The sequence below is a fragment of the Polypterus senegalus genome, chromosome 6, assembly GCF_016835505.1.
Source record: "Polypterus senegalus isolate Bchr_013 chromosome 6, ASM1683550v1, whole genome shotgun sequence".
Lineage (NCBI taxonomy): Eukaryota > Metazoa > Chordata > Cladistia > Polypteriformes > Polypteridae > Polypterus > Polypterus senegalus.
Genome location: NC_053159.1, coordinates 127,271,149 through 127,284,074, shown reverse-complemented (window position 1 = coordinate 127,284,074; position 12,926 = coordinate 127,271,149). Strand labels below are relative to the sequence as shown.

The 12,926-nt window shown below is 37.8% G+C and overlaps 1 protein-coding gene across 2 annotated transcripts in view; it reads left to right on the top strand.

Moving 5' to 3' along the window:
* Nucleotides 1-12,926, top strand: part of pitpnab (phosphatidylinositol transfer protein, alpha b) — a 75,157-nt gene that overhangs the window by 18,464 nt on the left and 43,767 nt on the right. The window contains exon 2 of one of the 2 annotated variants that reach the window (XM_039757123.1): nt 12,157-12,187. In XM_039757123.1, coding sequence (XP_039613057.1) covers nt 12,157-12,187 — 31 coding nt within the window. Of the gene's footprint in view, nt 1-12,151; nt 12,188-12,926 lie in introns of those variants that run through there. The other variant, XM_039757124.1, reaches the window with a different exon arrangement.

Here is a 12,926-nt window from a genome sequence, read left to right as displayed (position 1 = left end):
AGGTGTGGCATCCCATGTATAAAGGATGTTTTAATGTCCATTTTCCTTAAGAGTCTTCTCATGGTCCTCCCTGCGTGGAGTTTGCATGTTCTTCCCGTGTCTGCGTGGGTTTCCTCCCATGTCCAAAAACATGCAAGTTAAATGCATTGGCGATTCTAAATTGTCCCTAGTGTGTGCTTGGTGTGTGGGTATGTGCGCCCTGTGGTGGGCTGGCACCCTGCCAGGGGTTTTTGTTCCTCCCTTCCGCCCTCTGTTGGCTGGGATTGGCTCCAGCAGACCCCCCATGACCGTTTAGTTAGGATATAGGGGGTTGGATAATGGATGGATGGAAGGAGTCTTCTCATCAGAGTGATATTTGCCTTTTTTACGTTTACAAGTATAGATTAGTTTATCTGATATTTTCATACAAACTAACATGCAGATCACAAAAATCTGATGGTTTCTTTACTGCTAAAAGTGCAGTCCTGATTGTTTAAATGATGTCCTCAAGGTCACAGTTAAGTCACGTGTGGGGAATCACATTGTCACACCTGTAATTCGCAGCTCATTTGCTTAAATACTAGACCACATCATTTGTTTGATTAATTTTTATAATCAAATTAAATATCATAGCCCCATTAACCACAGGTGCTAGTATTTTTGTTAAAATTGGCCTTAAATATCAAGTTTCATTTTTACACTGGATTGGAATTTATACTCTCATCTGCCCTGATAAAAAGAAGCTGTACTAAATAAAAGGCAGGAGTATCAATAAAAATATCAGTACAAAGTAACCACACTTGGCTTCTTTCTTGTATTTTACTTTAAATATATAAAAGATAACATAGGGATATTATAAAGTTCTTGCACAGTTTAAAATAATCATAACTATATTTGTATACATTAATCTGTAGAAAGCGTTAAGTGCAAGAATTTATTACACTTTAAGTGTATTCTTCATATTGTGAATATACAACATGTCCACCATCATCACATATACAAACCGTGATGTGGTTCTGAAGTTCTACAAATGCAGTCAATGTAATCCATGAAATTGAATTTCAGTAATACCCTGAATTGCATGAGTTCTCCTACTCCGTGATTCATCTTAAGTACACAGTTTAGTTTTGTAGTGCATTTTTCCTGTAATGGGTTCTAAATTGTCTTTGGACTGCAATAACCGATTTTTAAGTTGGCCAACTATAGGGCACAGGTTACTTTCTCCTCAACTAAAGTCATGGGGCAATTGCAATTCTTAATTTAATGAATGAATATGTGACTTATTAGTTTATAAAATGTAATAAATGAATCGCACTCGCACTGTTCTTTCCAGACTGATTTTATCATGCATACAACTAAAGTTATAACTTAAAACTGCACAAGGTCTTTAATGACCTTCTGTAGTACAATTATGAACAAAACTGCATCCACTGAGAAGATGTGTTCTCCAGTCTAAGCTGCCCCATGCCTTAGCATTTTAACAGCCATTCTTTGCCTTGTGAAACAATGTTTGAAGCAATATTAAGCCATTTTCTAACCATTCTATTCAGGCTAGTGCAATTTTGAGAGGGCCTTCTAAACAAACCTTCTCTATTTCATCAGCCCATGTGGCTCTCTGAGGTCTTGAACAACATGGTTCTTCCATCTGAGGATATTTCAGGTCAAACTGTTGTGATCGGCAACCCAATTCCATCCAAAAAGAACCTTCTCACCATTTCCACTGCTTCCAAGTTTTGCTGCGTTTTTTTCCCCATCTTATTCTCGAAGTCTGTCTGTCTGCAGGAGATCCAGAAAGTCGTTCTAAATTTCTGGATTTTACAGCCTTTTATGATTTAATGCTCCAGCTGGACACTTATCAGTGGATACCAGCTTTAGCAGACTGTCTGTTTAGAGAAAGAGGGATCAAACAACTCTATGCCCCAGTCATTCTAACTGAATGTACTGAATCTGCCAAATTGTGCCAACATTTTTTGTAAGTAGGCACAAGACCTATGAATAATCAAGAAATGTAAATGGCAGGAGAGGAAGGCAGGAGCTGTTCGGTCCTGTTATCTTTGAAATGGGCTTAAATTCAGTCTTTGTTGGAAGTGCCGTACTGTAAGACCACATTACTCCTTAACACAACTCGTCAATGTGATATTTTTTTTTCTGCTTTTGATTGATCAAGTGAACAAAACCCGAGTACAGACCTACAGTACTCCTTTGCCATTGTGAGCTTTCCACAGACCCAATGGCTATGAACGTTTCAAATTCTGACTCCGTCCAATGTAACGTGCATGTACTGAAGACGTGCTGATGCAGTTTTCTTCTGGTTGCTTTGTGATATTTCTTCCTACAGTTGGCATCCAATCTTGGGGTGGGGAGAGGGGGGTGTCATACATTCGCTGAATGTGAACAGACATTCCCACTCTTTAGGAAACAAACACCCTAAGTGCTGCCTCAGACATTGATTTGATGAGCTGTAACACCTCACAGGCATGAAGCTCCTGGGGATGTTCAGCTGTAACCGGATTTGAGGAAATTTCAAAATGATTGCAACTTGATCCTGCCCTGATAAAACCTGTAAAATAATTAAAGTATCGGAGGCTCCCTGCATTGATTTATACAGTTACTCTTCTGTGCCAGCTTACTGCTGCAGTGTCACCTTGTCACTGTATGATTCTGTGGAGCTCAAGGTTTTCTGCTGTCCAGACTCCATTTTCTTTCCTACTCTGCCATGCCCTTATTGTGCCCTTGTCTTGCCCTATTCTTTTCTGATTTGTTTTAAGCCTTGTGCTTGTTGTGCTCTCAGCAAATGCACTGTAGAATGGCTGCCTTGAGTCCTGGAACTGGCCAAACCATCACAGCTTGTACAACCGTCAAATCACAGAAATGCCCTCACACTTTCAGGCTGCACACCATTTAACTCCCATCCTGAAGTTCACTTTGTGCATCTTTACAATTGCATCAGAAAGCTTGATGCTCTTCCAACATTATTTTACTCTTTTATAGGACTGTTTACTTGATAAGTGATTTGGGCTCTTATAAAAATTAAACATGTACAGTAACGGAGAAACAGAAAAATTTGCAGCTATACAATATTTACAGATGTACACACAAATCTCTAGTTCAATAAGCAGTAACATAAAGAGCCCTAACAATATATTGTATATGGCAATCTGACGATGGAGGAAAGAAAAACCAATTCCACGACTCCTGTGGAACAAGTAAAGTGACAGAGACTAGCTTACCTAGACACCAATGATAAACATGAGTATTTGCATAGAAGTACAGGTATATAGCTACCAAGATTGAGTGAAAACTACACTGGCAATAGTGAAGAAGCAAAAAATCTAATCTTCTCCTTGGATCCTTTTGTTCCTCACAGAGTATTGCAAAATTCATCCTTACTATGAATTCTAACACTCTGTAACCTTCATCAGTGGCACTACTCTAAGGTTGCACTCCTCTAAGGTTTAGGATCTGTGCCTGTATCTGGAAGGTTGCCAGTTCAAAGCCTGTTAAGGCCAGAAGGAATGCTTGAGCAAGACCCTTAACCTGAAAATTGCTCCAGGGTGCTGTGGAATGGCTGACCCTGCACTCTGACCATTATAATATTTGTGAGATTTAGACCAGAACGGGCAACAAAGCTTGCCAGTCCTATCCACCTAATTCTTCCAAAATAACATTGTCTAGTTTTGGAAGTCCCTAAAGTCCTACTGTCAATCGCACTATTTGGTAGCTTGTTCCATGTATCTATGGTTATCTGTGTAAAGAACAACTTCCTAATGTTTGTGCAAAATTTACCTTAACAAATTTCCAACTTTGTCCCCATGTTCTTGATGAACTCATTTTAAAATAACAGTCTCAATCCACTGCACTAATTCTCTTTATAATTTTAAGAACTTCAATCTTGTCTTCTCTTAATCTCCTTTTGCCTAAACTATAAAGGCTCAGCTCTTTTAATCTTTCCTTGTAATTCATCCCCTATAGCCCTGGAATCTGCCTAGTCGCTCTTCTCTGGCTTTTTCTGAAACTACTATGTCCTTTTTGTAGCCTGTATTTGAGATTAGGCCTCACCAGTATGAAGCAGCAATTTCCCCTTGGATATTAATAAAATATGTCAAATAAAAAATTAATTAATTAATTTTCTAAGTCTGTGTGCTGTAACACCATCTTCAAGGCTTTATTATGGACCATTTGCTGAAATCTGGACTTTAAAAGTTAACCCCAGCAAGGCAGGAATATGGAGACTTTCAAGTGGGCCAAGCCGAGCACCTGGTAGGCAAAGATTGAAATAGGGACCAGGTAAGTCACCCAGACCCAAGAGAAGACACCAGGTGGTGAGAAGCAGAGACCTCGGGGTTAACAAACGAAAATGAGCCAGCATGGTTGTTCATATTGTAGTAGTACAAGAGTTACAAGTAGCCTGTAACACAGAAAAAGACTGATGATCAGTGTAAGTTTGACCAAGTTCTGCTCGTGGCGGACTTTTTGTTGTCTGTCTTAGGGAACCTTCCATGTGCATAATAGCGTGAGTAATGCCGGCACTTAAATTAATGAGGCAGTTTCCAATAAACAGGCCTAACAACTCATTATTTGAGTCTGTATGCTAGCTCTTCTTTTTATCTCCAGTCGTCGCAGTATTTTTTTACATGAGTACACATAGGAAAAAAAAAAAAGGTCGTTATTATTATCCAACTTGCTATATCCTAACACAGGGTTACGGGGGGTCTGCTGGAGCCATTCCCAGCCAGCACAGGGCGCAAGGCAGGAACAAATCCCCAGGCAGGGTGCTATCCCACCGCAGGGCATATGCACACCCATACACCATGCACACACTAGAGACAATATAGGATTGCCAATGCACCTAACCTGCATGTCAGGAAACCAGATACCTGGAAGAAATCCACGAAGAATTTATGGTAATGTTTGGTTTTAACGAAGTGGTCCTTGGTCCAAAACATTTTAAAAAACGCTGTCGTGCAGAGTTTCACTTAAATGAATTGTATTCCACGTATACTCAATGATTGCAAAATGCGCTGTTGCACAGAAATGAACACAATTTGTTATTCAACTGCTGGCAAAAAAGTCCAGCATAATCAAGCCACTTATTGAAAATGTTCTACTATACGGCATTTCAGCCAAAACATTTTGAAATGAACTGTAAGAAGTATTTAAAGGTTGATTAGTACTAGCACTTGAATGCACAGAGCATGATGCTACAAATCTGTATTAAAATGTAATTATCTTTACTCATCCATTCATGTTTTTATTAAATCCTCTTTATCCTGTAAAGAGATGAGGAAAAAAGCAGAGCAGCAGTGGGCACAAGACAGAAAACTAGTTGTGGACAGGATCCCAGTCTATTGAAGGCCGCAGCAAGATAAATGCCTTTAATGACACCATTTTCAAGTATCTGCTGTATGGTTTAAGTTACCTGGTTGTACTGCCTTTTTAATATAAACACCTTTGTTTTTAATCTGTGGTTGCCGTCAGATATGACCCTGTGTGTCTGTGGCTGTGTTTTTGTTTTTTGGGTATTTTCTGTTTGCATGCCCAATGAGCACCATATATAGTTTAGAAGATATGAGATTTCACTCAAGGTTGGCTGTGTGTCATATTTATGGAATGTCAGTGAAATGTACACAAGTTTCTCTCGCCATGGAAAGACACCATGTATCTGTTAAAATGAAACCTTCATGCAGATTGCCACAGTTGAACATTAATAAAGTATAAAGAGTAAAGTGGACTGAATGTTAATTTAAATGTGTGTATTTTAAAGGGGGAATATAGTAATAACAAAGGAAAATCTGTTTATATGAAAGAAAAGAGCTTTTATAGAGCATAATAAAAGGTGACAGTATGTTATGGATTTATTGAAAAAACAAGGCTTGTGTACACCATTAAAAAGCCAGTTACACAGACCTGCCTGACAAGTAAATCATGTAATATTCATTTTACAAGTACCGTAATTGAAAACTATGAATTAACAAAAGCTAACTACCTGATTCGGGTAAAAGCAGGTTTCGTAGAGACAAATACAACAGTTCATTTTTACAGTATGTGTGCTCCACAACAGTCAACCAGTTGTTATTTTGCAAGATGTGTTTTTCAGAATGCCTCATCAAGAAGAACTACAGCCAGCGTAAAACGCCATGACTGCTAAGGAGTTGTCTCTGGAGCAGACTGCAATCACCTACCAATATTTACAAGACGTAACCATCGCACGAAAGCCTGCATTACTTATTATTTTCAGAGTATTTAAAAAATTCAGCAATACGGATCAGTAAGAAATGAAATATCTAAGTTCCTAGTGAGAATCTCCCAAAAATGTTTACTTGAATGTACTAAGAAGAATGGCAATCAGTGCAAAGGTTGTACATTACATTGTAAAGACTTCCCACTTAGGGTATGTTCTCATGTAAAGACAGTGGAGGAATAACACAATGGCAGTCTGCAATTATAAAAGCAATGGGGAGCAGTATGGTGCATTGACTGTAATGAAATGGATACGCAGAATGAAATAATTATAGGGTTGAGTGAAATTATCATATCAATGAAGTTTTTAAATTCTTATTGTCATCATTCATGGCTCCATTCAATGCTTTTTAATAAAATATTTAAAAATGCGTACTTATTATTAAAACTGATCTTGGCGCCACATTATGATAGCTCCAGCCATGACTAATGCTAGTGCAGTGTCCCAGTTGATGTATGTTTAGCTTTTTGTTTTCACTCTATGACTCACTCACTTGTTCATGTTTGTCCTATGTTTTTTAATTCATATTAGCAAGTGCAGTAAAAGAATAGTTAGATGACTTTGCTTTTTTAGTCCTATCCAATCCAAGGTTGGTTTTTTCTTTGCCGCTCTAATCCCAAGCAAACCTATAATGGGAGAATGAATGAATGAAGAACCATTACTGAATGTCTAATGCCTTGGCAATGCTGTAAACAACATCATGTCAAAAAAGGCTTTTGACATTTTAAGTTTAAAGAAAGGTGAATCAGTCACATTTTCAGTCACACACAGTCTTAATTTACTGCCTGGCTGCTCTTGAGACTTCTCTTCCTTACTGAATGATTGTCCTGCTGCTTTCACTCAATTGTTCTCAGTCAGTAACTGACCCGGCCACTCTGTGAAGGAGAGTTCACACTATTCTTGGATCCAGAATCAAAGCTGCCACTATAAAGTTGGTATATGAATAGTTTGACTAGGTGGAGGATTGACTGGATGCACAAAGGTAAAAGCTGGGATGGCAACCAAATTCTCCCATTTAATCAACAGAAAACTCCAACAAAAAGCATCACCTCTTGGTGTTATTCCTCTGGGCTGTAGGCATAAATGTAAGAAAAATGGATTTGGCTCAGTCAAAGGAGCTCCATCCAGCAGGTCGCTCTGGTCGCTAATGGTTCCTCCTTCCGGGCAGTCGGGTTTCTTGTAACTGTTGAACTGGAAGGAGCAGGGCTAAGTGCCCTCACTGGGCAGTTTCTCGATACCATCTGGAGAGAAGGAGAAGTGACAGTGCCCCCTCTCGCCCCAGTGAGTTATTGCATACCTTGATCGAGCCTACGAAGAGATGCTCCTCCACGCTGCATGACAATAGACAACCTGATTGTCATCCATAATAGTAATAATAATTCATTCTATTTATGTAGCAAGTTCTTCCTTTAAGGTCTAAGGGTATTGCATGTGCACGTCTGCCATATCCCCATGCACACTGCAGAATATTGATTTCTGAGGTGCACAGGTACAATTCTATTTTGAAGATGCCTCTTTAATATTTAGGTCTCGTTAGGACCTTAAGGAAGGAATTCATATTAAGTTTCTGTTTGTTTTGATACATTAAAAATCTGTCATACTGTAAAATGAGGAGCACTACTAATACTTTTGGTATTTTAAAGAATTCAGGTGTATCCATTAACATACAGTACTCCATAATTTCTTATTTTGCTATTTGAGCAAAGATAGAATCTACTTATCTTGGGCTGTACGGTTGCAGAAGACACCTGCTGCTGCAACATAGTGTTATGAGTGACAAACATGGTGGAAAAAGATTTGAGGCCTATAAAAGGACCTGAAAAAGTAGGCCAAGTCCTTCAGTGGGCAACCCAGAATAAACTCATCCCAGATATCTCCAACCCCCCAACTCCTATCTGAAGGCTTCTAGCCTATCAGGCCTAAAATGGAAAGCTGGCTTATAAAGTTGAAAACAATTTCAAAAGAGTCCCAAGAAATATCAGAAATAACCAAACATGGAAGAGCAACTGTTAAAACTCTGACTTGCAACCAAAAAGGCAATGAGGATTCTTATAAATGAAAATTTAAGACAGGAAAAAAATATAACAAAATTATTCGACCAAACAGAAAGAAGTTACCTAAAAAGGCAATCCAAACTAAAAAGTTCTAATATATGTATCCAAAGAGAAGAATCCAAGGGTAAAGAGGAATTAATTGAAACACTAGAATATCTAAACAGCATTAATAGCCATGGGCAGGACTCAGGAATGCTGATGTCAGGATAGACCCTCGTCTTAGGATACCAAGTAATAAACTCCCATTTAAAGACATAGTACTACTGTGTATTGCAGAAAAATCTACAAAACCAGCAACAGACACAAAAAGCCATAAAAAAAAATAAGCCCTCAGATTTAACAATACGTATGATACACACAAATCTAAACTGACACATTACACATAGTGAGTTTAATATCAAGGCCTGACGTTGTGTGGAGTTTGCACATTCTCCCTGTGTCTGGTGGGTTTTTCGTACCCTAAGTTAATTCAGCTGCCGACTGGAATTTGGCCAGACAGGCTCAGAATAGCCCTCCTGAAATAATCTAACAATGTGATATCTTTTTATCAGCAACATTTAAATGCAACTGTGTTGATGGTGTCATGTATTAGAAAATAAAGGAGGCAGACCTTAGTTTTCAAAGATATTATAATCCCATAAGATGCAGTTAATATCATTTCAGCAGAAATTAAATAAAATTTTTATACCTCACCCAATTAATGTATAAAAAACATTACTGAAGTGTGAGCTTGGAGCTATTGGATTTTTGTAACATTTTTACCGGTAGCTAACAGGCTAGAATTGCACATTAAGGATTCTACATGTTAAGCCTAGTTTCTGACATGTGTTAATTAAATAACAAAGCTAATCAATGCTTCTTTGATCCCATTTACCTTCTGGTCAGGCTAATTGTCACAATAAATAACTCTTAAGTCACTGCCCACACTGTCTTAGCCTTTGGTGCTGCTCCAGTTCTTGGCACTCCACTACTGCATACTGTATAACGTAACCTTTTCAAACCCTCCTAATCCAACTCTGGGTCATGGGAGGCTGGTGCCTATCCCAGCTGCAGTGGAAACGGTCAGAGCTGGACACAATGACTGTCTATTGCAGACTACTACATAAATGAGGTTTAAATACAAGAATGCATTTTCAGTTTCAACTTGGTCTGACAGATTTGAACATCACTGATTTTATTGCATACAGTAATCAACAGATGCACTTTTAAGGTTGTTTTCTTATGGGTGCTCCAGAAATCCATCATTTCAACGTAGTACACAGATGTGGGTATATTCCCAGTAAAGAAATTTAAATTTCAATAACGAAATAAAAGAAGACTTCACCAGCGTTAGTATTTTGAGCGTAGAGTCAAAATATATATATTACTCAGTGAAAAGCCAAAGGAGTCAGAGAGCTGTCCAGTTTGTAATAAACCATGAAATGAAGAAAACCGAGGCAAAATCTAATATAATGTGTATTTTATCTAAACAAAAAAAACACTTATTTTATTTTTATTTTTTTTTGCTTTTGCACCTAATAGAAAGTATCAAAACGAAGGTCTTATAGGTTAGTTGGTATGGCTCCTGCCTTTTACCACTCCATGGTCATGAGTACAAAAGTCAGACCTATTTTCTGCCTGTGTACATTTGAAATATTAGTGACGTATCCATATTGTTTTATATTTTTGGGTTGGCTTTATAAATTGCATTACAACAAATGAGTTACAATCGTGCGGTCACACAATGCACCGATTGACATTCTGTACTCCACTCATCCAGAGAACAAGAGATGAGACGATTCAGTGTGAAGTAAGCATTTATAGATCTTGAGGCATCCGAACAATTCTCAGAGGTCAGCTTATTTGATAGCTAAGTAAAACATTAACAGATGCCTGCCATACTTTAAACAATTTTTAAATATGTACTTGTACATTCACTGAGCAAATTATTAGCAACACCTGCACATCTGCTTAGTCATGCAATTAATTAATTAGCCAATCATGTTAGAGCTATGCAGTGCATAAAATCATGCAGATACAGGTCAGGAATTTAAGGTAATGTTTACATTAAACACCGGAATCTGTTTTAAAAAAAACAAAAAAAAACAAAACACAATCTCAGTGATTTTGACCACTGCATGATTGTTGGTGCCAGACAAGCTGGTCTGAGATTTCTGTAACTGCTGATCCCCTGAGATTTTCATACAACAGTCTCTAGAGTTTAGTTAGAATGGTTTGAAAAACAAAAAACATCAAGTTAGCCGCATTTCTGTAGACAGAATCGCCTTGTTGGTCAGAGGAGAATGACCAGCCTGGTTTGAACTGACAGACAGACTACAGTAACTCAGATGACCACTCTGTACAACTGCGGTGAGTAGAAGAGCATCTCAGAATGCACAACACATCAAACCTTGGCAGATGGGCTCCAACAGCAGAAAATCACGTCGGGTTCCCTTCGGTCAGCCTAGAACAGAAAACTGAGACTGCAGTGGGCACAGGCTCGCCAAAACTGAACAGTTGAAAACTAGAAAATTTTAGCATAGTCTCATGAATCTCAGTTTCTGCTGAAGCACATACAGTAGATGTACCAATAACATGAAACCATGCAGTCAGTCTGCCTTGTGTTAACAGTCCGGGCTTGTGGTGGTGGTGTAATGGTGTGAGGAATGTTTTCTTGGCCCACTTTTTACCTCTTAATATCAAACAGTTATCATTTGAATACCACGGCCTCAACATGGACCAGAATCTCAAAGGAACGCATCCAACATTTTGTGGAATCTATAGCAAGAAGAACTGAGGCATTTTGAGAGCAAAATGAGGACCTATCCAGTATTAGTATAGTGTTTTTTAAAAATTGGCTCACTGAGTATATAGTTTGTAATTTTAAGTAAAATGTAACACCCTTTTTCCTACTGTGATAAGTGGATTGGTATTGGTATTCTTCCTGTTGACTGAGAAAATGGAACATACTAACAATGTAGTGCAAGTTACCATAATAGATTTCACGTTAAGCAGTTAAATCCTATCAGGTATTAACTCCAAATAGTATAGTGTTTTGTGTTTTTTTTTTTTTGTTGTTTTTTTTTTAATTCCTTGGATTTTATGTCTGTGTGTCTGTGTGGTATGCCTGAATTTAATTTCCATTGGACTGGAGTCCTGTTCAGGATTGTTTCATTTCATACTCAGAATTTTCTCACTGTTTGACTGATCAAATCTTAAAACATTTCTGCCTGATGTAAGACACCTCATAAGGACTGACTCTTTGCCTGATATCATCAAATGTTATTGTATTAATATATATTCTCACTCTTAGACTCCTTCATTGTGTGAGCATGCCAGCTTATTGTGCTTGGACTCACTGGCTGACTTGGTAACTCCTTATATGCAATCAAAGATATGAAAAGACCTCAGGGATGGCTCACCTGAAGAGGCATGGGTGAGAATGTGAAGAATGTAAGTGTCCACAAAATGAAAGAGAATTTCAAAAGTGTACCTATTTCATATGCCCTTGAATTAAATATACTGATATTTGATTGTAGGCATTGTGGCCATCCACTTCTAAGGTATCGTATGTGGGCAGAGAACACTCTCAGACATGACCCTGCCATCTGAGAAGAGCAAAAAATAGGCCAGGAAAAAACAACCCATCTATCTATACATGCATTATCAAATGTACTTAATCCAGTTCTGGGGCAAATGGGTGGTGTATGTAAAAATAGAGCGTCCATACCTAAAATCCTCATCAAAAAGAGTGCAAAAATACAACTTAATTGGTAATTTTGGTTTACTTTTAATAGGCATCTTGGAGTTCTTCTGTTAAGTAAAAATAATCTTTAGCAAGCTGTCATGTCTGGTCAATCCTAATATTTTCTTCTTTTTTTTTTTTCTCTCTTTTTCCCCCAGCCGGGTGATTCTGCCAATATCCGTGGAGGAGGTAAGTCCAGTTTAAGTTTGTTTTGATTTTATAAGTCTTCCATTTATCAAACTGAACATCACTTTTGGTAAATATTGTGGGACATGGCTGAGGTGCTCCTAACATTAAATGTCAAAGTTCTTTCTCCAGTGAACCTTATGCTTTTGTTCAGATCACAGATTTTGTTACTACTACTCTTGTCAACTTTTCTTTTTTATTTTGGAGGACTTGTGCCCCCAGTGCTGTCTTGTTCTTTTAGGTGGAGAGTGTCCTCTGGGATTGACTGTTTGAAGAAAGTGTCCCTTATATGACCCTTATAAAGCAATTTGGTGTGGCTATTGAAAAATATACTAGTCAACATAGTATCTTAACATTTAATAAAATTGTCATGATTTGGTAAGATTTTGGGTCCTCAAATGCCAGCAGTGTTTATTTCTATCATTAGATCCATTTTGTGGCATTCTAGAGTGGTGTGGCCTCGGAGTTCAGGACCCATGCAGAATCGATGCAACAGGATAAAAAGGACGACTGTGCGACATTCTGTGAATGCAAAACCGCTGAAATGTTCAAAGATTATCATTGTACTCTTTTCTTGCCTGTATTTTCAGTTTTGACCCTATTGTTATCTTTGCCACAATTATTTGTCTTTTTTAATGGGCCTTGGTTTCATTTCACTTTATATATATATATATATATATATATATATATATATATATATATATATATATATATATATATATATATATATATATATTTGTTT